This window comes from Amblyomma americanum, chromosome 3 (genome assembly GCF_052857255.1).
Source record: "Amblyomma americanum isolate KBUSLIRL-KWMA chromosome 3, ASM5285725v1, whole genome shotgun sequence".
NCBI classification, from domain to species: Eukaryota; Metazoa; Arthropoda; class Arachnida; order Ixodida; family Ixodidae; genus Amblyomma; species Amblyomma americanum.
Genome location: NC_135499.1, coordinates 70,490,658 through 70,518,167, shown reverse-complemented (window position 1 = coordinate 70,518,167; position 27,510 = coordinate 70,490,658). Strand labels below are relative to the sequence as shown.

General features: G+C 47.4%; 1 protein-coding gene across 1 annotated transcript; it reads right to left on the bottom strand.

Annotated features, from left to right (window-relative positions):
- Positions 1–85: 85 nt before the first annotated feature.
- LOC144123815 (uncharacterized) lies at positions 86–26,845 on the bottom strand. The gene is made up of 4 exons (XM_077656556.1): positions 26,654–26,845; positions 22,041–22,271; positions 19,565–19,709; positions 86–454 (listed from the first exon to the last, which is right to left on the bottom strand). Exons 1-4 carry the CDS (start codon positions 26,770–26,772, stop codon positions 86–88), a joined length of 864 nt encoding a protein of 287 aa, XP_077512682.1. The 5' UTR covers positions 26,773–26,845.
- Positions 26,846–27,510: the final 665 nt, after the last annotated feature.

Here is a 27,510-nt window from a genome sequence, read left to right as displayed (position 1 = left end):
AGGACATTCTAGACCCTGTTTTTCTTTCTTTCTGTTAAATCCGATCTAAGTTATCGCTCGTGTTGTGGTGAGGCAGTGAACCGGTTCACTGAAACGGGGGTGCGTACAAGTGAGTGCCGAGGAGCCCGCGCAGCATTCGGTCGTAAGACTGGCCCGTGCCTCCGACGCGCTCTGCGCAGCGCCGCAGGAAGTGGGCCACGCGGCGCTTGGCGGCCAAGGCGCGCACGTGGCGGAACCACAGCTCCACCTTCCTGTCCAGCACCAGGTAGATGGCGTTCTGCCGCGTCCGGCGAGCGTGGCGGCCGATGGTGAAGGCCCACATGAGCGGCAGGCCGTACTCGAGGGAGGCGCCCACCATAACGTCGAGCATCTCCAGCTCGTTGGACGGAGAGCTGGCGGGCCAAGGAAGCTTCAACTCATTTAGGGCGAACTGTAGTGACTCCTCGTCTTCGGTCTGTACAGAGAAGAAGCAGGAGCGCTACACTACTGTGGCTACTTGGCATCTTCGCTACATATTATTCGCCCAATGTCAACAAAAATGATTAGTGTAGTAACAACAGGACTTGTCGGGCTAGTTGGTTGATCATAATGCAAAAAAGACGAACTGCGCAACAAGAACACGGACGAAAGGGAGGCAGACACACACTAACGCAGACTTACAACTTTACTAAAGGAAGGAATACAAGGCAAATATATATAGCGATCCCAACGCACTTCAAATCTGATCAATATGGCACGTGACAATCTGCCCAGGCGATAAACAGACCACACAAGAACCAACGCTTACAAGATAATCTTATACCAGGCCGGCCCTTTCTATGAAAACAAAAAGCAAAGGAACGCTTAGCGACAGTGCACTCTTGAGAATTACGCGTTCTCCAAAGTAAGAATATTCAAAACAAAACCACACCACTGTAGCCATCTGATACCACTGAAGCTCGAACCGCTTACAAGCGCAGGTGCTGACACCAAAACCAAGAGACGAAGCACACCCCCTTTTGAAAGCAAACAAAACGGGAAATAAGAACAACCACATCGGTTATCGTCAAAATCAAAAAAACAGTGAAAAAAGGCACCAGGTCAAAAGGGTAAAAACACCATGAATCAGCTCAAGAAGCTACGTCACAAAAACAGTGAAAATAGGCACCGAGTCATTTAAAAAACAAAAAGATGAAAGACGGGACAACAGTTTAAGACAACAACGGTTTTAAAAAAGGGGGAGGGGGGGGGGTGAATGAAATCCGAAGCGTAGGAAAACATCTCAAACCATGACAGAACCGAAACAAAACTGAGATCGCTAATCAAATGAACAACGAAAGCATCAAACGCAATCAGGAGGCACTGCTCAATCACCAGGGCACAAACAGGCCACTAGGCTACACATGCCCCCGCAAAAACGAAAATTCTTTGGATGATAAGGAAATGGAAGCCTTGCTAACACAGTTGTCCGTGGTGCCGATGTAAAAAGTTTCGACGACGAGACGCTCCCATTTGTCATTCAATCTGGCCAGAAATTCCGTCTTTTCGAACCATGGTACACAGTCCCGTTGCTTCATTTTTGTGCAGTCCGCACAATGCTTAGCCAAAAACCCTCCATCGTTGTTTGCCACGCTCAACCGGTGCTCCCTTGCTCTTTCATTAAAGCATCTGCCGGTTTGGCCTATGTAGACTTTTCCGCAACTAAGGGGAATGCGGTAAACAACGCCGGAAACGCAATCTTTGAACTTCCTTAGATGTTTGATTTTGCAAGGGGTCTTCTTAGTGTTCTTCATCATCACGCACACCTTGGACAGTCTGCATGGAGCCGAGAAGACAACGTTGACGCCTCCTTTTCTCGCCACTTTCTTGATGTTGTGCGAGAATTTGTGGATGTATGGAATGACATGGGCCTTCTTTTGCTCGGCGTCTACTTTGTCTTTGCGTTCTCTCTTAATTTTTTGAAGCACATATTCACACACACTCGAAATGACGTGCGGAGGGTATCCAGCTGCTTGCAAACGCTGAAGCTGGTACTGGAAGCTCTCTTGGACTTTGTGGTCACAGGACTTTTTCAGGGCCGACTCAACACATAGGGAAATGATGCCTCGCTTGACCAACTTCGAATGGGCACTAGTGTAGGGAAGCAAAGCCTTTTTTTGACCTGGGTTTGAAGGACCAGCACAAACGCTGTTTGTCAAAGTGCAGATCTAAATCCAGGAACTGAAGATGACCATCAAGCGGTAGCTCACTGGTAAACCGGAGCCCGAAAGATTCAGATGAAAATGCCGAGAGGATCTTTGAGGCCAAATCCTGAAGATTGCCGTCCCCCGGTGGGGTCAGGAAGATTAGGTAGTCATCGACGTACCTGCACACGCGGGTGACAGCCATCCCTCGCAGCTTTTCTTGAAGACGTCGGTCAAAGGATGACAGAAAAATGTCGCTTAAGGCTGGAGCTATGCTCGAACCTATACAAATGCCTGCTTTTTGAATATGATAACTCTCATTGAAGTGGATGACGGAAGACTTTAGATAGAAATCTATAAGTTCCAAGAAGTTGCCAGTGTTGAGGCCAACTGAGTTCCGGAACTTCGTCTCTCCGTGAAGCTCCACGCATTCTCTGATGGCAGCGAACAGTCCTTCGTGCGGAATGGAATAATACATGTCCTCGATGTCGACGGAAAAAGCCGTCGTGGAAGTTGGTAGCCCTTTTCCCATCAGCTCAACGACTTCTTTGGAGCTTCTAACGAGGAACGGGTCATTGCCTAATAACACATTCAAATGTATCTGCAGGAAGTTCCCAAGCTTCCTCTGCCAGCAGTTCCTGTCCGACACGATTAGTCGAAAGGGGCAATCAATTTTATGCGTTTTTCCAGTGAAAAACACTTCAAGGGTTCCGGCATCCTCGTTTTTCACGGCCTTCATCAAATGCTCTAACTTCAAATCCTTTAAAAGTCTCACAGCTTCTCGCTTTCTTTTCTTCGGATCGTGCTTGACTGGGGTGAAGTTCTTTGTAACGGCATCCATCGCCTTGCTCTGGAACAAGCCTTGCGGTAAGACTACAAAACCCCCTTCCTTGTCCGACTGGATGACCGTTAAGCCATTTTCTTTAAGAAAATTGACGACCTTCTTGACAGGTGGCTTAGAAGATGTCCTGTTACTCGCATGGCGGTAGGCGCACTCCACACCCTCTCCGATGATTCTCTCCTTTTCTTGTTCAGTCACTCTCTCGCCGATACCGTGGACTAACCCGAGAAGGCTTGGCCTGGAGCATGGTGGTTCGAAGCAGTACTTGGGGCCTTTGTCCAGGATGGTTTCGATATCCTTTGGGATGCTGGCTCCTCCTAAAACTGTGACCGAGCTTGACGTATCTGCCGGACGAGGAGTGGCGGTCAGCTTCAACATAACCTGCCTCCACAGGAATTCTGTGTACCGTGCTGCCATTTTGAGGTGTTCAAAGTACCGCACGGACAGCGTCGGGGGATCGCTTTCTTCTTCAAGAAGAAACTTCATCCAGTCTCGCAAGAGCCGCACTTGTCGCCAAGCTTCAGACTTCATGAGCTTGCAAATCCTCCTGGCATGTGCCCACGACGGACCGATGTAACCAAAAAGATGAAGGACTTGCAGAGGAACGAGTTTCTTCTTCAGGCAAAAAGACAAAAACCTGGACTGACATGTGGCCACGGCGATGAGACAAGTGCATGAGATCGCTGCATTTTGCCTTGTTTGGGTACATAGAAAAGAGCCCGTGGTACTAGAAAGATGTTTCAACAGGACTTGTCGGGCTAGTTGGTTGATCATAATGCAAAAAAGACGAACTGCGCAACAAGAACACGGACGAAAGGGAGGCAGACACACACTAACGCAGACTTACAACTTTACTAAAGGAAGGAATACAAGGCAAATATATATAGCGATCCCAACGCACTTCAAATCTGATCAATATGGCACGTGACAATCTGCCCAGGCGATAAACAGACCACACAAGAACCAACGCTTACAAGATAATCTTATACCGGGCCGGCCCTTTCTATGAAAACAAAAAGCAAAGGAACGCTTAGCGACAGTGCACTCTTGAGAATTACGCGTTCTCCAAAGTAAGAATATTCAAAACAAAACCACACCACTGTAGCCATCTGATACCACTGAAGCTCGAACCGCTTACAAGCGCAGGTGCTGACACCAAAACCAAGAGACGAAGCACACCCCCTTTTGAAAGCAAACAAAACGGGAAATAAGAACAACCACATCGGTTATCGTCAAAATCAAAAAAACAGTGAAAAAAGGCACCAGGTCAAAAGGGTAAAAACACCATGAATCAGCTCAAGAAGCTACGTCACAAAAACAGTGAAAATAGGCACCGAGTCATTTAAAAAACAAAAAGATGAAAGACGGGACAACAGTTTAAGACAACAACGGTTTTAAAAAAGGGGGAGGGGGGGGGGTGAATGAAATCCGAAGCGTAGGAAAACATCTCAAACCATGACAGAACCGAAACAAAACTGAGATCGCTAATCAAATGAACAACGAAAGCATCAAACGCAATCAGGAGGCACTGCTCAATCACCAGGGCACAAACAGGCCACTAGGCTACACATGCCCCCGCAAAAACGAAAATTCTTTGGATGATAAGGAAATGGAAGCCTTGCTAACACAGTTGTCCGTGGTGCCGATGTAAAAAGTTTCGACGACGAGACGCTCCCATTTGTCATTCAATCTGGCCAGAAATTCCGTCTTTTCGAACCATGGTACACAGTCCCGTTGCTTCATTTTTGTGCAGTCCGCACAATGCTTAGCCAAAAACCCTCCATCGTTGTTTGCCACGCTCAACCGGTGCTCCCTTGCTCTTTCATTAAAGCATCTGCCGGTTTGGCCTATGTAGACTTTTCCGCAACTAAGGGGAATGCGGTAAACAACACCGGAAACGCAATCTTTGAACTTCCTTAGATGTTTGATTTTGCAAGGGGTCTTCTTAGTGTTCTTCATCATCACGCACACCTTGGACAGTCTGCATGGAGCCGAGAAGACAACGCTGACGCCTCCTTTTCTCGCCACTTTCTTGATGTTGTGCGAGAATTTGTGGATGTATGGAATGACATGGGCCTTCTTTTGCTCGGCGTCTACTTTGTCTTTGCGTTCTCTCTTAATTTTTTGAAGCACATATTCACACACACTCGAAATGACGTGCGGAGGGTATCCAGCTGCTTGCAAACGCTGAAGCTGGTACTGGAAGCTCTCTTGGACTTTGTGGTCACAGGACTTTTTCAGGGCCGACTCAACACATAGGGAAATGATGCCTCGCTTGACCAACTTCGAATGGGCACTAGTGTAGGGAAGCAAAGCCTTTTTTGACCTGGGTTGACCTGGGAACTTATAGATTTCTATCTAAAGTCTTCCGTCATCCACTTCAATGAGAGTTATCATATTCAAAAAGCAGGCATTTGTATAGGTTCGAGCATAGCTCCAGCCTTAAGCGACATTTTTCTGTCATCCTTTGACCGACGTCTTCAAGAAAAGCTGCGAGGGATGGCTGTCACCCGCGTGTGCAGGTACGTCGATGACTATCTAATCTTCCTGACCCCACCGGGGGACGGCAATCTTCAGGATTTGGCCTCAAAGATCCTCTCGGCATTTTCATCTGAATCTTTCGGGCTCCGGTTTACCAGTGAGCTACCGCTTGATGGTCATCTTCAGTTCCTGGATTTAGATCTGCACTTTGACAAACAGCGTTTGTGCTGGTCCTTCAAACCCAGGTCAAAAAAAAGGCTTTGCTTCCCTACACTAGTGCCCATTCGAAGTTGGTCAAGCGAGGCATCATTTCCCTATGTGTTGAGTCGGCCCTGAAAAAGTCCTGTGACCACAAAGTCCAAGAGAGCTTCCAGTACCAGCTTCAGCGTTTGCAAGCAGCTGGATACCCTCCGCACGTCATTTCGAGTGTGTGTGAATATGTGCTTCAAAAAATTAAGAGAGAACGCAAAGACAAAGTAGACGCCGAGCAAAAGAAGGCCCATGTCATTCCATACATCCACAAATTCTCGCACAACATCAAGAAAGTGGCGAGAAAAGGAGGCGTCAACGTTGTCTTCTCGGCTCCATGCAGACTGTCCAAGGTGTGCGTGATGATGAAGAACACTAAGAAGACCCCTTGCAAAATCAAACATCTAAGGAAGTTCAAAGATTGCGTTTCCGGCGTTGTTTACCGCATTCCCCTTAGTTGCGGAAAAGTCTACATAGGCCAAACCGGCAGATGCTTTAATGAAAGAGCAAGGGAGCACCGGTTGAGCGTGGCAAACAACGATGGAGGGTTTTTGGCTAAGCATTGTGCGGACTGCACAAAAATGAAGCAACGGGACTGTGTACCATGGTTCGAAAAGACGGAATTTCTGGCCAGATTGAATGACAAATGGGAGCGTCTCGTCGTCGAAACTTTTTACATCGGCACCACGGACAACTGTGTTAGCAAGGCTTCCATTTCCTTATCATCCAAAGAATTTTCGTTTTTGCGGGGGCATGTGTAGCCTAGTGGCCTGTTTGTGCCCTGGTGATTGAGCAGTGCCTCCTGATTGCGTTTGATGCTTTCGTTGTTCATTTGATTAGCGATCTCAGTTTTGTTTCGGTTCTGTCATGGTTTGAGATGTTTTCCTACGCTTCGGATTTCATTCACCCCCCCCCCCTCCCCCTTTTTTAAAACCGTTGTTGTCTTAAACTGTTGTCCCGTCTTTCATCTTTTTGTTTTTTAAATGACTCGGTGCCTATTTTCACTGTTTTTGTGACGTAGCTTCTTGAGCTGATTCATGGTGTTTTTACCCTTTTGACCTGGTGCCTTTTTTCACTGTTTTTTTGATTTTGACGATAACCGATGTGGTTGTTCTTATTTCCCGTTTTGTTTGCTTTCAAAAGGGGGTGTGCTTCGTCTCTTGGTTTTGGTGTCAGCACCTGCGCTTGTAAGCGGTTCGAGCTTCAGTGGTATCAGATGGCTACAGTGGTGTGGTTTTGTTTTGAATATTCTTACTTTGGAGAACGCGTAATTCTCAAGAGTGCACTGTCGCTAAGCGTTCCTTTGCTTTTTGTTTTCATAGAAAGGGCCGGCCCGGTATAAGATTATCTTGTAAGCGTTGGTTCTTGTGTGGTCTGTTTATCGCCTGGGCAGATTGTCACGTGCCATATTGATCAGATTTGAAGTGCGTTGGGATCGCTATATATATTTGCCTTGTATTCCTTCCTTTAGTAAAGTTGTAAGTCTGCGTTAGTGTGTGTCTGCCTCCCTTTCGTCCGTGTTCTTGTTGCGCAGTTCGTCTTTTTTGCATTAGTGTAGTATGGCATCGTGCCAAGCTGTACATGAGCTTTAAGAGACACAGTATTGGAAGGTTCCAGCGAGAACGAAAATTGCAAAAACTTGGTGCTTACAACCTTGGCAGCGGTGGCAGCGCATCGTTCACAGCCTGACGCCTTATCTGTCACATTTTGCAGCTGCTCGCACCGTTGCAAGGCTTAAAGAAGAGTGACCGGAATCTACCGTGCCGCTGCGCCCTGGGTGTAAGGACTGGCTTCTGCGCATCCTATGCGGCGCCACCGACGACTGGATACAGCTTAAAAGGAGTGGCTGGACACACGAGGGTTTCGTGGCAGCGGTGGCAGCGCATCGTTCACAGCCTGACGCCTTATCTGTCATACTTTGCAGGTTGGTTTACAAAATCTCTCCTTCTGTTAGTACGGGATTGTTGCATGTTCTGTCTGCTGCCACTGCTGCCAATATTGCGTTACATTGTGTGTGCTTGTTGGTTGTGCTAAAGGGGCCATGTCGCAGAAGATAAGTGACCTGCGTGATGAACTCCGCCTTGAAATTAAAGCTGCGCGAGAAGCGGTAGACCGCGACTTGCGTGCAGAAATTAGAGCGCTTCGGAGCGAACTCTTCGAACATACTTGGAGCTTGGAATACATGAACGGCGTCGTTGAAGAAATGCGGGAAAACTATAATGCTGCCAAGGTAGAGAATTCTGCTCTGAAATATGAGAACAGTGCATTGCATGCTGGACTACAGGCCACCCAAACCCGCCTCGCTGATGCTGAGTCCCGCCTAGTGTTCTCAGAGCAGTACTCACAAAGCAAAAACATTGAAATCCAAGGAGTAGAGGAAAGCCCCGATGAAGACGTCACTGACATTGTATGCAAACTTGGAGTGCTCACTGGTGTACCCGTTAATGCCGAGGACGTAGAGGCGTGTCATCGTGTTCCCTCGAAATCTAAACCAAATAACATAATTGTACAATTCACTAGGCGTCAGAAAAGGGACACACTGGTTGAAAAGGCAAGGAAACTCCGACTCAGCAGCAAAGACTTCGGAAACGCATCAACATCGCCGGTCTTCGTTAATGATCACCTTTGTCCCTTTCTTCGGCGCCTTCTGAGCTTGGCCGTAGCTAAGAAAAAGGCAGCCGGATGGAAGTATGTCTGGAGCAGAGGAGGAACGATATATGCCAGGCAGTCTGACGGCTCAGAATTGATTGTTATCAAGAACGACAATGAACTAAACAGGATTCAGTAGAGACGCACAGGTATCCTGCGCGTGCGAGAACAGACTATTCGAAAAAAATTATAAGTATGGGTCACCGCTTGTCTTCTGAACTAGAAAACAGCTGCAGAATTACTAAGGGCGCTGCTCAGCGCGCATTCAGAATGAGGCTACTGAAAAGCGAATACCTTAAAAACGTACCTTGGCCGATTATCAATGCAAATGATAGTGAAGGCAGGCGCTCTATTCCTATGCTTCGACCGAAACTGATAAACGTAAACACAGGTGCGTGCTTTTGGGTGGCTCTAGATGACTAGATAACGTTAGATAATGTAGAATTAACCGGGGTTGACCTAGCCAATGCCTTCAACGATTACTTCCTCTCTGTTGCACAGGCACGAAACACAACTGCTAATTACAGCTACATAGAACAAAGTACCGGCCACAGTATGTTTTTGAAGCCCGTCACTATTGATGAAGTTATTTCAGCGTTTGTATCGCTTAGGAATAGTAAGTCAGAAGATGCTCTTGGTCTTCAAATCGCACCAGTTAAATATGTTATTGATGTAATAGCACCCTATTTGATGCACATTTTTAACACCTGCCTGTCGTTCGGTCTGTTCCCGCGTGGCATGCAATCCGCAAGGGTTACCGTGATCTATAAAAAAGGAAACCGAGATGAATTATCAAATTATCGTCCTATTTCTATTCTTCCTGTCATTTCCAAAGGATTCGAAAAACTAATTCTACAACGCTTGATGGCTTTTTCTGACAAACATAACATTTTAACACCGGCTCAGTACGGCTTCCGAAAAAATAAATCAACCGAGTTAGCTTTGCTTGCTCAAAAGGAGCTGATATTACAGAATTTTGAAAATAAAAATATCGTGTTAGGCCTCTTTTTAGATTTCACGAAAGCCTTTGATCTCGTCAATCACCGCATCCTGCTTAAGAAGATGGAATACTACGGTTTTCGCGGCAAAGTTCTCTCTTTAATATCTTCTTACTTACAGCATCGCACACAATTTGTCGATATTCAAAGACAACGCTCAGCTAATAAACCAGTAGTTTCGGGTGTCCCTCAGGGGAGTATTTTAGGGCCTTTCCTGTTTTTAATTTATGTCAATGATATTGTTAATATCGACAAATCTTCTGGCTATATTATATACGCCGATGACACCAGTGTGTTTTTTTATGGACAATCGAGCATCAATTTAGCCGATCGAGCAAACAGGACACTGGGACATATAAATACTTGGGCAACGAGAATGACTTAAAGGTCAACGTTGCAAAGACAAAAGCAGTGATCTTTCATCCCCGTCAAAAAGATATTTGTATTCCATCCCTTGCAATAAACAACACTACAATTGAAGTGGTTCGCCATTTTAAAACACTAGGGGTCATTTTTTCAGAAAATATGTCGTGGGACGACCACATTGCCTTCCTCTCCGGGAAGCTCTCGCGTACGACTGGCTATTTGCGTCGCTACGGTTCATCTTTTCCTATATCAGTTAACGTATTATTATACAATTCCCTTTTTTCCTCGGTAATGAATTATGGCGCGCTTGTCTGGGGAACCACAACGCTTAATAATACTAATAAACTGCTGCGTTTACAGAAACGTGCTATCCGCATTATTGCAAAAGTCCCTCGTTATTCACACACAGCCGAAGATTTTAAGAAATTTAACATAATCGGTATAGAATTATTATATTCCTACAGACTAATCCGTCACTACAAGTCAGAAATAATTAAACACGAAAATTCTTTAGCAGTGCTAGCCGCACTTGCTACCAATTATCCTGTGTATTGTACAAGAAATCCGGAAAAATGGAAAGTTTATGTATGCCGCACAAATTACGGGAAAGAAATGTTGAAATATCGTCTGCCAGCTATCCTGAACGAACTGTCCGGTGAAGATAACCGAGATGTCATCAACAAGTCGTTCAGGGATCTGCGCAGCATGTTTCTCCAACCAAAGAAATGTACGTGGCAATTTTATGAGTTTCTTTGTTTTGTTTGTGAAATAAGCCCAGTTATAGACATGTTTGTTATTTTGTTCTCGTTTATTTCTTCACTTCAATTTCGTGCCATGCATTTTTTTTTATTCTTAGCCACTTTTGTGCACTACATTTTTCATGATCCGTACACCTCAAGTTTCTGTTTGCCTTTTGTTATCCGCATTTTTCTTTTTTTTTATTTTGTACGCCTTTCTGCCTTGTGGGCAGCTGCGTTTTCTGCGTTTTCTGCGTTTTCTCCGTTTTCTGCTGATTTCACTGCCTGTAGTTTAAACATTCCGCGTATTCCACTGTATGCCTTGTAAGGGGCACGGACTTCGTCAAGCCACCTTTGGCTTTTTGTCCGTGCCTCTAAGCGTCCCAGGATGTTTGAATAAATTGATTTGATTTGATGATTTGATAACGCCACACACGACCATGTGCTCTCTGCTGGTCATGAAAAGTTGTTTGTTGAAATCGTAGACTTGTTGTATTTGTTAGAGAAAGGATAAGTTTTATAAAGTAGTGAAGCTTCAGTGATTTTAAGTACGCAAATGCATTTGTTTCCGTCTGGGAGCAATGGCTCGATTGCGTCTCACAAAAGTAAGATAACTTCCGTTTTCTTCAAAGCGGAAGATCACCGAAGCTTAGTTCTTTCGCTGAAGCTTAGACTCTGTACTTGAGGGCATCCTATTTTTCTTGAATACCCGTGCCATTATGCGCTACCCGTGATAATATGCGATGTTCTCACAGGGCTGTTCGTATGCAGATATTCATCCTCAAGGTGAATGTACACCACTGTGTAGCCCTTTGAAACAAGGATAAAGGCTTTGAATGGTATTTCAGACGTGCGAACAACCTTAGTTTTGTTTTTCTGCTTTAACAATTGCGGGCAGATTTCTAGGGTCTGCGGCGTCACTAGTGTTCCAAAACGAAGCAGTGGTTGGAGGATAAAAGATAAAAACATGAACGACACTTCGTGACTCTGTAGAAGACTTTGAGCAGGGATGCCGACTAGCCCTTGAGCCGAACTCTGCTTCATTCAATGAGCTTGGATGAACGCGTTGACCCATGCAGTTACTCGGTGGTAGTGTTCTGCAAATTTTGGGCTCCCACCAGCTTCTACCCTGTCCAGCCCGCCTCTGGGTACTTCAAACGCAAGTTCTACGCACCTGCTCACCTGAGCGGGGAACGTTTGTGTGATATATTTTGTATCAAGCATACAGCCGTACAGGCTAACACGCCGACGTTTCGCCTATTGGGAGGCCCAGCAGCCCGCTCTTTATCCCAAATCTCACGGGCTATAGGGGCGCTACTGGTAATCCAATACGGTTGTTCTTGCAGTAATGGGGCAACCGCCGCGGCGTCGGTCTCTTTTAGCTGCGCTTTTGAACGAGGGCACGCTTTGCTTGAACGAGTCGCAAATTATTAATCACAGTGAGAAAGTGCTGAAATTTTGCCACGCTATATGCAACGTGATGACAGCGCCATCGGGCACAGTGCAAGAGCTGTGCATTCAGGAATTAGAACAATTGGAAAAACGTCCCTGCACAGGAAGCCCCTACACCTTAGCTGTCGCACCTGTTTTAGAGGAAGAAATTAGGTGCACCTCTGGAAACTGCTCCAGTCAGAGAAATCTCGCGTCTCTTTTCTGGATGGTTCTTCATTGTGGTGTCATCGCCATTAAGCAGTAAGGTACAGCTTTCAACGGGCTACAGCTTGACAGCTGGAACACACCTGCCGAGAATAGACGTCCCGACGGGAGGTGAACCGCAGTTGTGCCAATATGCCGACCTTTGAGCCGTTGATCTTTTGCAGAGCAGGTTGCTGCTGGGCGCAACAATTTTCAAGAAATGGTGACTGCTACAGTTTCGAGTGAATGTGCACTCACCAACCAGAATAACTGAGTGCATTGGGTTTGAAAGAAGAAGCTGCCTCGCTTCTGTCGGTATGGTGCAACCTATGCTCTGGCTTGGGAAAGCAGAGGGATGTTTGGAAAGCAGAGGGAAAGCAGAGGGCCTCATTCCAGGACAGCGGCAGCGATCTCGAAGCTAGGTTTCGTTTTGCCGAAACGTAAAAAATCTAGATGTCAAGCCTTGAATTCTTCATTTATTTTATCCCGAGACACATACAGGGCTCTGATGTGCTGCTGCAAAAGGCACTATTCTTGCCGGACAAGAGCCGCAGCATCCAAAGCACGTGCAAGTCAGCAAAAAAAAAAAAATATTAGTTTACAACACACTGCTAGCGCATGCTTTGAAACTGCTGTGCGTGTACTTGTAACACCGTCAGCATGCTTAACACGAAAGCTCTAGCGCATGCCTTCCACTGAAATTCGCGCAACTGGGCATCGTCCGCTGAGTCTAAGACAATATTAGAGCGCAAGCAGGGCACGAGTTCTATCCAACCGCGTCAAACACACCGTGCAGCATGGTCCCGGTCTCAGCGCCCAGCGCTCAGAGGCTCCAATGTCAGTGCAGGAAACGCAATCGAGCGTTCGTGTTAAGCAAACTGACAGTGGTACATAAAGATATATGCATTTTTTCGTTGTAGGGCGATACATTATGCGAGTGAGGAAGCGCTGCAAGAACTTCATTGTGACGAACACTTATCGGTTCAAGCGTAACAGACATATCCTGACGCAAGCCTTTGTGCCTGGCATCCAGGCTCTATGCAGCTGAAGTAAGCGACGCGAAAACGGTTACCTAAACAGTTAGAAACGAACCTGTAATTCCAGCTAACAAGCTGATGTAATTTTGGCTTAGAAGCAGCGCTCAAACGCCACAAATCGCAGCAAGCAAATCTGAACAAAGAAACGTTACTTTATCGGACATATTTTCCTGGAAATAAAAATTTGTCGCTCGAAACAGAACAACGCTCGCCATGCAAGCAGCAATTTCACCTTGCAAGTTTGCCGCGTGTAAAACGAACATGTTAAAAACTAAAGGTACAGCACACAGCGAACAAAATAACACTCGACCGCTCTTCATCGTCGCCACGCTGTCACCTCATCACGGGTTCTGAGGAGCACGGCGCGGCGTTGCATGGCGACGCCACCATCCGTGAAAGTTGCGAATGCCTTACGCTCGGCTACCTTGTCGGCTGCCGAGCTGGACATCGAACGACACCCACGAGGCCTCCTGTGCCAACTCCGACGCCCGTTACTCTCTAGCCGTGAAACTACTGTGTGCTCAACACACCGCACCGAAAACTTCGAGCTACCCCGCCGACTTGCAGGCAGAACGGAACTTAGCCGACCTCTGTGTGGATGTCGACGCAAAAAAAGCCATCGCGCACCGGTGACAGGCTGTACCCTAGATGAAACATGTCCTAGCTAGCAGTTCTCAAATTCTAAGAGGCTAGGCTTACCACGTTGTAACTATCGGACCCACAGAACGGTTCACCGCGCCAAACTAGCAACATGCTTATTCAACCAATACTCCGTAAATGCCAGCGCTGCCAAACTTGTGGTGTACCGACCGGACAGTCGGACCATCATGGCCAGCGTAAGAGAGTACATACTCCAACAGCGCGAAAGACGGAGACAGAGTGCTGTTGTAGGAATTCTACCCAATTCGCCATATTATTTTGACCTCCAGAAGAGAGTCAAACCACGCAGTCACCATAACCCTATATGTCCCGACCTATTCTGACCCAACGTGGGGGTGCCGAAGTTAGGAGCTACATGGCACCACGTAAAAACTTTGTGCGGTTTGTCTTGAAAGCTGTCGGGTACACCAGTATAAAGCAAATATTTACTAGCCAATATTTCCACGCCACAGGCGCTGCCTTCATTACATTCGAAGATCCCAGCATACCATGGCGAGATCCATTTACCAGCTGCCCTCTGAAAACATAGCAGCTAGAGCATCGTCGTGTCATGTGTCTTCGCAGGCACGAAGCAGAAGCAGGGCACGTGACAAGTGCTGTCCGAGCGTTGTGGTGTGCGAGCAGTGGGGAACTGCACACGCGGAAGACCGGACCCGCAACTCGCTATACTGCGTTAGGTGTAAACTGCAAGGCCATTTCGCGACCAACACTATAGTTATTAAACAAGAAGGTTTCAGTCCTTTCGCCATCCCAGACCCGGTCCTGCAGTCAGACTCGGCTCCCTGATGACTCCTCCGGGAAAAAGTCCCCTACACTACCATCTGCAGAACCCGCGTCCTCCGCCTCGGCTACTCGCAAGGACGTCCACAGCAGTGTGAAACGCGTTTAACGCCCGTCTCAAGTAGGTCCCATCGTCTCAAGTAAGTCCCATCATTACACCCTCCTGATAAGCCAGCATCCGATCTCCAGAAGGCACTGGCAAAACCACGAGCCGATTTCGAACACGGCCGCTCATTCATGATCGAATCACAGAGACCGATCTAACAGGTATTCTAGGCCAAACGGGCCAATGAGAGCGATTCAAAACATTGCCAGGCATCTTGGATGGTTTAACGCTCCCAATCCCTTGCTCCACACATCCCTACCTTCCAAGATTCCTGTTGCCGCCTCTGCCACACCAGCCACTCCGCAAAGGCCGGCAGCCCCACCCTCGCGCATTGCCGCTAGCCCGTCCTGGCCAACCACCGCATCGCACGACGCAGTCTCGCCAGCATTTGCCGCTCCCTCGAAAGTGGATGACGCTCAAAACACACTGCACATGAAAAGATTTCAACTCAACTAGTAACAGACATGACGCAGGTTTTCATCCTCGATACCATCAGCGGCCAAATGAAGTTATTCTATGACCCCCAGTCGCAACTCACCACTGAACAGGAGCTCATACGGCTTGATTAGAGTTTTCTTGCACAATGCCTGGACGCCATGAGGCCTTCCTCTCCCATCCTAGCGCCCCATCATTACCGGTATCTATAAACACTGGAATTGTGCCTCTGACAAATATAGCCACCGCAAATCGGAAATCGTAGCTGATGTCCTGGAATAAAACAATCGATATCTAGCACCCTATGCGCACCATTCAACGTGTTTGAGCGTATAGGCTGCCCCACAATCATCCTCAAAGAAATGAACAGCACATTTCTTGTACTCTGCTCATACAAGGCCCTCTACTGTACCGAGTATTAGCGCATGTGGCTTGTTACCAAAGCTCAAAACCCGCGATCAGCCTGATATCTTGAAATCCTGCACACTGAAAAAAGAAATTTCGTCGCAGCCCGAGTGCGATACAACCGTACCCACTTTTTGTCAGCTCATCCTACCGGTGCCTAACAAAGCCACACGGGGTGAGTTATTACTGGATATGGAAACACCGTCAAGCTCATCCTAAAGACGAGGCACGCATTAGAGGAGTCAAAGTGCAGCGCCAGACATGAGACTGCAGGTGCTGCAGCCGACTAAGTACGCTCCTCCGGTTCGCCGCCACAAAGGTGGCGGGACAATACCTAGGCAATGAGACCGATTATCCGACCGGAGAGGTTTTCACGCCGTTGAACGGATACGGCTCCGGGTCTCACATGCCACTCGCAGAAAATCATCCATAATTGGCACTTCGGCCCGGAAAAAATTAGTAGCGGTAACTAAAACCCCGCACCAACAACAAACGACTCGCACCATCAAATGGCAAACGTTCGGAAAATCACAACGAACTCTCCGCCAAAACAATCTTTACCGCGGCCGCTACTCAGCCATTGCAACGACGCGAGTATAAGAAACACTTTCGGCGACCCGCACTCGCTTAGCCTGTGAGAATTCAGGAAACACGCACAATTGGACTATAGGCTGTCTGGAGCAGAATACAAAAAAGTGCTGCAACTACGCCGCCTTGCTGCTTAGACGCACCGCCACTGTAAACATCCCAGGAGAACCAACTATCTTGACATCTGTACCTCGTTATTCTGTAGCACCAGCACCGAAAAACTGTGCATTTTCTGGGCCATGAACGGCGAGAGCAAAGAACATACTACGCCGAATTCTTTCTACTCTGCACTGGGAGGAGTTCTACCAAATTTGAACATCAGAAGGCCCGCACATTGCTTCGCCAGCATCGACACCACAAGGTGGACGTGCGCATGTGAGGAGCGTCCAATTTGAAACGGAGTGGTAACGGACTCCACGATGCTTGCTTTCTTTTTATTTGTCTCGTCAGCCTCTCCAATTCACAAGCAGCATCTAGAATTTCTGTCTTCTAAAAGGAAAACAAATTCTCATGAAATTTTCGGTCCCAATATTGATTTCCATTTTTTTTACAGTTACTTAACTGCCCTGCTATAAAGCCACCAATGTTTCTATCCTTCTTTACTAATGCCTACCTCAGATGCATTTACATGACTGGTTATCTCTGAATACTAGGTCTCAGGAAGCGTGACTGCCTGCATCGTCATCTGGATAGATGCTGGCGCAACCGAAGAAAATATGTTCTAATGTTTCTAGAAGGACATCAAATAAAGCACGCCTGTCCTCATCCTATTGGAATTTCTTCTTGTAGCTACGCGTTCCCCAGTCAACTCGCTCCCTTCGCGTAAACGGATTCAGCTGACATTAACTCCCCGGTATCCCATTTGAATTCGTATGTGCCGTCTCTCAAGTCAACAAAACATAATGCTCCCGGTAAATATGGCATCACGCGGAGCATGCTCCACGAGAGCAAATTACAGGACATCATCGACCATCTGTGGCTCCCTATATATCCATATTGGACGCAATCAGTTGTCATCTGACTGCGCGAAAATGGAGTAAAAGCCATCCTGACATCCCCGTCGGAATCGATCTGCAGAAGGTGTCCGTTAAAATCAGTCATCAAGCTATCAGCGGCATCAACTTTGTTAACACCTCCCACAATAAGTGAACCTAAGAAATCCAAATCGAAACGAATTACTAGGTGTATAACTTTACGAGCAACCCCGTAGTAGGCGACGGCTCCGTGATGTCTGCCACTCTATTTAACGTCGTTGCTACCCAACTCGCATAAAACAAGAAAAATCGACGGCCTGTGGCTTGCAGTATTTTAGGATGATATTGCAGTATTTGCGACTTCATCGTGGGACTAAAGATCAAACTTTCAAATAGCAATTGGCACTGAACGTGAACGACGACATTCGTACTACGGGAACGCGCCCACTTCCTGAAAAGACACAATTTCTGATCGTCCCTTCGCAGCATAGGGGTGTGGACCTCACTCCGCTGGGAAGGGAACGTATCAACCAACCGCCGCTCGATCATTCTCGCATACTTGGCGTCCCATCTTCCATCTCGGTACGTCTAAAGCGCGGATCCAATCGTTAAAATTTCACTGGGAGCCAGCGCTCCGCCTCTTCAAATGGCTAGCTAACAAGAGCGGTGGCACAGAGATGGCGGTCGCTCGTTACCTAAAACTCGCTCGCCAGCTCGCTAAGATCCGCTACGGTACCGCGTAACTTCATTTAACCGTCGCAAACTATAAGACTTTCGGCACATTTCACAACTTTGCCGTGACGGTTATAGCCGGCCCGCCGCCTGCACGCGCATCACTGATCTCCACCTTCGGCAGGTCCCACCCGGCGATCCACTGATACTAATCGCTACGCAACGAACTAACCTTTGAATTTCGCTTTTAACGTACCTAATAGACATCGCGTCCTAATTCGTATCCTAACGAGACCAACTTTCGCCTGCCCATTTTGGACCCCTTTACAACATAATGCGCAGAAACCCGAGCAACTGATCCGTCAAGTGCTTGCGATGCAGCAGCATCCAGTGGCATGCGCATTTATGCCGACGACGCTCTGTCCAAGGACGAGGATACCGGCATCACATTTGAAGCCAGCGCCTGCTTCCAGGATGCCTATCAAGTGCAAGTCATTAGCCACACTGTTCACACGTAATGGTATACTTATGAATAGCAGTTAACAGACAACGGCGAGGCTATTCACCTATGCAGCACACAACCCAGTATTACAGTCTAGATTTACACCAATAGTCAAGAGGCAAAAAAGTCGCTTATCTCCCTTTCTTACAAAATTTGACTGGCACATAGCATCAAAGAGCACTGCCAAACCTGCAGCAGACCTTCCAGGTCTCGGTACGCATTCACTGGCCTTTCGCACATCATGCACAAGGGACCGAGAACTAGACTGCAGCTGGACGCGCAGCTAGAAGACTACCAGTGCTACCGTGACGTCAGCCTCTCAAACCTGAACCACCCCTTAGCACTTTCCCGCACTCGTCATTATACCTGACTTCGTGAACGCCTGCATAAAAAATTGGCGGAAGTGTTTCCTGCAGTGCCTGGTCCCAGTCATTTTCCCTGTGATCCTTCCTGGCCTCCCACGCATGGTGTATGTTCTCGTAGGCGCCAGCAGTAACAGTGTGCAGAACATATATCCTGAGCCGGCGCCGCCAAAAACGTGATCGGCTGCCTCAATTGGGCTACTAGCTCCAACGCCGATCTAACTCACCTTATCTGGACCCACACCAGCACGGCCAGCATTGGCGCACGCGACGTCTGTGTCCTCCACATTCAGACATATGATGACTTGACGTCTTACAGAGGCTCCACTCAGCGCAAGGTCAGTGCCCCGATGGAGTTCGTTTCGAAGTCTAGCGTTCTCACCTTCACTGAACCCTCTCATTTTCTCCTCATAGTCCTCAGGCGGCCGTTGTTATTAAAGAATCAGAAGAAATGAAGGCCGCTTTACGGATTTGTGGCATCCCCAATGCTCAGCGCCTCAAAATATTGCTTGCGGAATTCGCAGATGGACTGCGAGATTGGCCGTGCCACGAATGACAGCATGGAATGCCGAATACTTACATAAAATGTCGAATGCGGCGCTCACAGTAGTTTTATACTTGCTGGCTTGCATGGATGACACTGGCCCTTGAAGGGCTGTCGACATTGCACACAAACTGCTGGCTAAGTCCACACGCTATCGAAAAGGCGTCAGGACCTCTTAGTGCAAGCAGCCCAAGCACATACAGAAACCATTTAATAAAGATTTATACACCACTTCTAACTGTGCCGCAGGACGCCTCGTTAAAAAACAAGGCAACCTGTCTCTTCGCAGGCTGGATCACTACGCTAAAGTTTGAAAGGTTAAAAGAATACCTCTTCGGCACCGACGTCTGTCTGCCGTAAGCTATTTAAGAGCACACATACCTGTGAGCGGCACCTAACGACCATTTTCGCCATCTTGAGCCTCGACGCACGGTGCCTATAGCCGAAGTGGAAGTGTTGTTCTCCGTCATCCGTGAACATCACCTTGCGCAGGGATTCGACTTGGTGGACCGCACCGTATTTCTCCCTTCCGATGCACATGCAAAAGAAGTGCGTCGTGTGTTATTCCTTGGCAACTCGTTTATGAAAGTATTGTATGACGTATGTTGTTTACGATGTGTGTTGTTTATGATGTTGTCTATGATGTATGTTTATGATGTATGTTTCATTTCATTTCATTTCATTTATTGATCCCTTAAAGGCCCGAAGGCATTACATAAGGGGGGGCATATTGGTTTCCAACGGCGATGATGGGAACATGCATAACAATAAGAAGAACAAACATACAAACAAACATAAAAGAGGTTGTAGTCATATCAGGGTTTTCCAGCAAGTGATACATAATTTAACAAAGATATGTCAAGCAATACTCGCTACAAAAGAGCGCAGAAGTGATCAAGATTTATGTGAGGTGAATTTTTATTTTCTCGCGGAATGTTTTGTGATCAGTGCATGCAGCGATGTCGTTAGGCAGTGAATTCCATAGTGCTATTGCGTTGGGGAAAAATGAGTTGTTGTAAGCTGACGTGTGGCCACTGATGCGTGCTATCGGGTTACCGTGACTAAGCCGGGAGGACGTTCGTAGTGGGGCGGTTAATAGAGCGTGCCGTGATCTTGTGTTATGATAAAATGTATGAAGTAAGCATGAAGTATGAAGTATGTTTCTGATGTATTTCTCCCTTCCGATGCACTTGCAAAAAAGAAGTGCGTCGTGTGTTATTCCTTGACAACTTGTTTATGAAAGTATTGTATGGCGTATGTTGTTTATGATGTATGTCATGTACGTGGCTTTATCATTCAAAACCGGCAAAAGGGGGTAAGGGTTGTGGCTGACGCCATATTGGAGGGCTCCTGAAATCTTCAATGAACGCAGACAACACGCAGCCCAAGGACGTTTATGCATTTCTCAGCACCCGGACGCCATAGACACTTAGCCTTCGCGGCGGCTAGACATCGGCACTTTCCTCAGCTTAGGAGCGGCTACGAAGGAGCGATTTGGTTACAAAAACCTCCACTCTCTTTTCATCCTCCTGCCAGTATGCACTCATTCCTTTCATTCGCGTAGATAGTGTTGAGCGTTCGTCATGGCATAGTTTCGGCCCTCCGATTCTTTATTGTGCGGTGAATATCAGCATCATCATCAGCCCGACCACACACACTGCAGAGCAAAGGCATCTCCTATACCTCCTCATTAACACTGGCCTGTGCCAGCTGTGGAAATTCTATCCCCGCAAACTTCTTAATCTAATCCGCACATCTAACTGCTATTGTTGCTTTTTCTTAGTATCCAGTCCTTTACCCTTAACGACAATCGTTTATCTTGTCTTCGCATTACATGCTTTGCCACGCGCATTTGTTCATCTTGATTTCGACTAGGACGCCATCAAGCCGCCTTGTTGTCTGACCGACTCTGCATTTCCGCTGTCCCTTAACGTTACACATATCATTCTTTCCGGAGCTACCTGCGTTTTCCTCAACATATGTTGAACCTCTCTCGTCAGCCGCCACGTTTCTACCCCATACTTGAGTATACTGCTAAGATACAGCTGTTACACAGGCATACTTTGTCTTGAGGGATATCGAGACACCACCATTCATCATCTGAAAGATCCTGCCAGGTGCGCACTACCTCATTCTTATTCAAGTTATTTCACTCTCATGATCCGTATCTGAGGTCACTTCTGCACTCTGTAGACGTATTCCCTTACCACTTTCCATCAGCTTGCTACCAACCGTAAACTACTGTTTTTTCCGAGACTGTTGAATATTGCTGCGGTTTTCTGCATATTAATTTTAGACCCACTGTTCCTTCTGCTCTGTCCGTCTGTCATTGATCACCTTTTGCAATTGATCCTCTAGGCTAATCATCATCGCAAATCGTAGATTACTGCTACCATTAACTATTATCCCCAAATCTGCCGTACCCAAATCTCTGAATACCTCCTGTGTACAGGTGGCGAACAGCATTGGCGATAATGTGTCATCTTGCCTGAGACCAATGCTTATTGGAATTTTTTGTTCACTTTAAAGAGGACAATTGCGCAGGTCTAGCGGTTATAGTTATCTTCTACATTTTGACATAAGCCATCTGCAACCTGATCATGTAATTATCTCATGAATTCTGTGGTTCTGACTAAATAGAATGATTTCTCGTAATCTATGAAAATAGTATATATAGGGGTTGGTTATATTCTGCGCATTTCTCTCTGACCTAAATAATTGTGTGAATATGGTCCATTGTCGAGTAGCCTTTACAAAAGCCTGCCTGATCATTTGGTTGATCCCAGTAGAATCAGGACAGTCTTAGACTTAATGCAGGTGCAACTTAACAGGACTGCAGCGAGCGGCCGCAGCCCACCTTGGCGTGTCGTAGGTCGTGTCGATATGGTGCCATCGTCCGCACACGTGCTCGTAGAAGTCGCGGCAGGGGCTCTTCGCGGGGTCTATGGAGCGCCGCAGGTCCGTCTCGAGAGAGAGGCACGCCACACCCTCGCATTGCACCAAGGCTTTGTGTACTGCCACGGGGGCGCCCAAGCACACGGCGGCCGCAACTGCTCCAACGGCGGCCACGAATGCCGCGTGGCGCCATCTGTGAAAACGAAAAACGAGTTCTCTGTTGTCACCTTAGTCCGACTGAGGAAGTACTGACGAAGTGGGAAATAAGTACTGCTTACTGCTTTAGTAGATTACCCTGGCTCCTGCCTGCTCCCGGATGAACACGTAGCTCTGTGGTTACAGTATACCATACTCCTAAGTAGCGGCTAACGTTACCCAGTGTTTAAAACAAAGCTGCACCGTAATAGGTGGAAAAAACTTCAAATGTCTTCTAGTCAACGCAGTATGTAAGAGTTTGTGTATTGCTCACCTCAGTAAATAACTGAATTTAAAAACTTCTAGCCATCGGTTTCTGCCGCACATTTTAGTTCCAGCTAGTAGAACGTCCTAAAGAAATTTAAATTCGTCATATTTTATTTTCCTGTATGCCACAGGTAATTTTCTCGCGTTGATATCAAAGGGCGCATAATTTGAAAAAAATTCTACGCGAGCATGCGCTCCCGCTTCGCGAAGGCCGCGCTGTCAAACGAGAATTCGTGATGGCAAGCGTGTTCGAATGTGCCTCGAAAGTGACATGGGCGAAAACAATGAAGTGGGCACTGGCAGAAAAAATGAAAGAATGGCTGCATTGACTGCCGTAAAGAGCGGACGTGCTGATTCCTGCTAGTTATTACCGCAATGAACGCGGTCAGGTCACAGGCTTTAATTTTTTTCTGTCGGAGCCCCCTTCAGTGTTTTCGCCCCTCACATTCGCCGCGCAGTCAAACGCGGCTGCGTTCAGGAATTCCGCGCTTATGGGCGCTGTTCTCGTAAGGCGCGAGCTTATGATGACATGGGTTTGTTTGCTATATTTCCCGAGCTTTCTTCTCAACACGTAAAAAATGTTTACATACGACACACATAAAAAAGGGAAAATAGAATAAAAACAAAGAAATTTACGTTTTCTGGGAGGCTATTCGATTTGGCACTGGAATTTACCTAGAAAACACATTAGCTGACAATAAAAGAATGTTACATGAGTCAATATTCAATTGCACAGAAAAAAAAAATTACTCGGCTTTACTACAGTTTTCAGCACGTATTGTGCCGGCATATTTTAGCCTTTGCGTAACGTTAGCTGGGACATCTGGTGTAGGTTTTTTTAGAGGACGAGATATGTATGAGGCTCTCGCCGGCTTCAGGTCGTTTGAAGTCGATGCAGGTGCTCAAATGCTTCAGTGACCAGATTGAGCACAGGCGTAGCGTCGACTGTATCGAGCGCCGGGCCGCCTACGCAGCTCCTGCGATCTCCTCATCTGTCATCACGAGAGCGCTCGCTATAAAGCCTTCGTTCTGGCCTGTGTCGCCATATAATGGCAAGGTGGCTCACAAGTGGGCCGCCACGCAGTCGCAGGTTGCTGTTCCAGAAAATACTATATAAAACAACCTTGTGTAGCACATTGCCGCTAGGCGCAAATGGTGCGGTATATGGCAGAGAGAGTTGAAGTGATGCGACGATAGTGGCTTTCACTTTCGAACGTCAGGATCAGAGCAGCTTAAGTTACGGCGCAAAAGAGAATGCGAGTGGCCACTTTAAAGAAGTTCGACTCTATGTTTTGACTTCATCAAAATGGCTGTCACCGCTGGCTACTGGAAGTGTACCGCTTTAATAACAGGAGCATTTCCTCTGCATGTCGAGCTTCTAAGCAAAGGAAGCAGGCACTATCCTACGTCTTATTTACGGAAGATGTAGTACACAGCTCGCCACAGAATCATTTAATCCAGACTGCCGATTTAACATTATAATGTCTCCCACAATGTTTGCTGTGATGGCAACCTCGCCACCCGTACAAATGACGGCACTGTGCGCAGTGATTTTTCTCGTCCCCGTTTCGGCATTTGCCGCGCTTTCTGGGGAGTACAGATAAAAAAAAATGGCAGTGGCTTAGCTCCGCTATTTCAGGATATACGTAGCGAGAGGTACGGTATTCCTTGATTTGCTTATTGCCCTGGCTACGTGTTAGATATTAAAGACGAGACTTGTGGTGAAGGCGGTACGTTTTATTGAACTTTATTTACTGCTAGAAAGTCACGCGCAGTCGTCCTCACACGTCACACACACAGCCAAACGGGTTGTCCGTAAAGTCCGGTTGAAACGCACTCGTCGCACTGGAAAATTCAGTCAGCCTGATCACGTCGTTGGTCATGCGGCGAGCCTTCACGTCCTCGGAAGACGGCTCACCCAGCTGGGCCAAAGCACGACGCTGCATCCGCTCCGCGTCCTGACGTCACCTCTTTGCTAGGCACTCTTTACGCGCCTCATTTGTTTCCGCTGCTCTGTTGGCCTTCCACCGATCGCTCTCTCTTTTCCCGACAGCCAGCTCCCAGGCCACAACCTCAGGATAGGACGAGTTCCGCTTATCATGTTTACGAAGCCACTCAACCGCTGCTTTCTCGTTGGGATTGGCTCTCCGCTACTGCATCACACCCTTCCCCTTGCGCATACGCAGTAAGGCGCGCCAGTTTTAACGTCACTCGGCTCCTCGCACATGCGCGCAACTGGCGAGGCGAGCGGCGTCTGCTCCGCGGTCAGGCAGCAGCGAGGCGCGCGGTGCCTCACACCAGCTGCGTGCTCTGCCATTCCTCGGCTCCTCAATCATGCGCAATTCTGTCTTCCAGACACACGGCGAAATGGCGAGACAGTGGGTAGTGCAGCTCTCGCTACAAAAGAACACCACTGCGTTGTCACCAGGTTGCACTTGCAGCGCAGCCCCTCGTAACCAATAATTGTTTCCATCTGCAACTGTGGCCACTTTCTAAACAACACGGTGGGAGGCAGCCCACCTGCTACGTATAAGTATGTTTTTTTTTCTGGCGATTTTCAGTGCGAAAGCACTTCTAGCCACGTTCAGAGGATTTCAGATATATTAGTCTGTATACGTGTGTGTATCCTCTGAGTAGAACGCTTAACAGGCTCACCGGGTCAGTGGACAACTCAAATCTCGCTGAGAGGGGCGGTGGAATGCACTTCCAAGTTGAGGCAGTTACGCGCCTGAACTTTTTCAAAACCAGCCGAAAGTTTTCACGCTGTATTTTCTCAGGAGAGGACGGGAGAATAATCGCCTTCCTCGGACAGTGGCACCTAATTCGCGCTTTGATATACCCGGCTGCGGTGCCCAGCTGCAAAAACAACGTGCTTTCGCACTATATTTCGTGCTTATCAATACTAAACCGCCAGCGATTTATTCATGAATTTTTCGCTCAGGCCAACGACGCCGACATTGTAACCAACGACGACGTCAGCTGTTCTGCGAAATGGGGCCCCGGGCACTATCGCATTAAACTTGCACTGTACTCCAACCCAGCACTTCTTGCAGGTGAGCGGGTGTGTAAGACAGTTAACTTCACTAGTGTGCGCTGTTCTGACGCACCCGTCGCCCACTCACACACAAATGGTAGCCGATGCCTTCCGCCTGTAGGTTTTAAGGCGACAAACCTTTATTGGCTCATATTTGCGGCCATAACCTTGTCCGGTCTCAAGTCATGTGACACGGATAACGTCATCAGCGGTGTAATATGTCGTAACCACAAATATTCATCACTCGGTCATTTAGTCCTTAGTCATTAGGGCGAAAGCCTTTAATGGCTCATCGTTGTCCATCCGTCCGTCCATCCGAGAAATCTGCCACGCTGTAGCTGTCAATCAAATGACGTCACCTCGGTAATAAAAAAATCCTTGTGCACGGTGGGGTTCCAACTGCCATCCTGCCGTTCCACAGCCGAGCGAGCTAACGACTACGCTACTTCCTGCGAACGCATATATAGTTCTCCTTGGCACGGGCAGGGACACTATTTTTCGTTCTTTTTATGGTCCAAGAATATTTTTTTGTCTAGCAAGAAGCGGGGTGGGCAACATTATTTTAATTTTTTTTTTCTGTCTTCCCACAATAATATTTATGTCTAGCAATAAGCCCGTTATACTTTGGGGCACGGGCAGGGCAACTATTATTCGTTCTTATAGCCCCACAATAAATTTTGTCTAGCGTAAGGAGGACACTGTGATTTTCATTCTTTTTTTACAGTGATACAATCAGGAACACGCGCTAAAGGCTTTCGTCTCACCGCGCTTTAGGACAACAAAGTACCCCCGAAAATTGTTCTACTGAAAATATTGGGAGCAGCGAAAAACATGAAAAGGATGGCGGAAATTCCGTAATCAGGAGATAGCGCAGCAGACGAAGATAATTCACACTGCGGTGTGCACAGGACACGCCTGGTGCGCGCCTTTGTTAAGGCACTGCGGAAGCAGCTCGAATGCGTTGTCCATTGGATACTCAGCCCTCCTCTTTGACATGCTGTATGTGGATCAGATGAAAGACTTCTGCGGGAGCGTCACCAAGACCGATGGCCGACGAAGTTGCGCGTAAGCCCCCTTACCTGAGGGTTTCGGGAGGTGTCTCGCCGTCCTGGCTGCTCTGACTGGTAGCCTGCTGCCCTGACCGGCCAGTGACATGCTCTCGAGGCTCTGCAGCGGCTTGAACAAATAGGCTCGGCATGGAACGACTGAGGAGACAGGGTCTTCACAGGTCACGAAGCCTTGCCTGCGCTGAACCTTCAGTGAAATTGCAGCGACTTGAGAACGATAGTTGCTTCACGTATGCGCCGCTAAAGGAGCACGGGACAGCTCGTGAAGAGTTCAACTTCTTCTTCTTCACCTGCGCCTTTAGAAGAAAAAATTATTTGTGCCATCTCATTCACGTTAAACCTCAGCAGTCATGCAGGCGTTGTAGAATCTGGGTGTAGAAGAGTCTTGTGAAAATACTGGAAGATATCTATAACGATTTCACAGCTATAACTTAACAAGGTGATGGTTCGGGCTAGTGGGCATGCGTTATGATCCATAGCGCAGCAACAAAACAGGGGACAAACACAGCGCTTGTGTTTGTCCCCTGTTTTGTTGCTGCGCTATGGATCATAATTTCACAGCTATCCTTGCCGTTCATAAAGTCAGCAATAAAATTCCACCATGGAAGGGTATCAGACAGGGAGACACGATCTCGCCAATGTTATTCGCCGCCTATTTACAGGAGGCGTTCCGAGCCATGGATTGGAAACAGCTTGGGATAAGTGAGTATCGAGAACAATCAAGTAATTAACGATTCGCTGATGCCAATGCCTTTCCATAAGTCACTAAGGAGATAAGCTGCAAAGCTTGATCAATGAGTTAGACAGGCAGAGCAGAATGGTAGATCTTCTAATTAGCATGCAGAGAACCAAAGTAATGTTGAACAGTC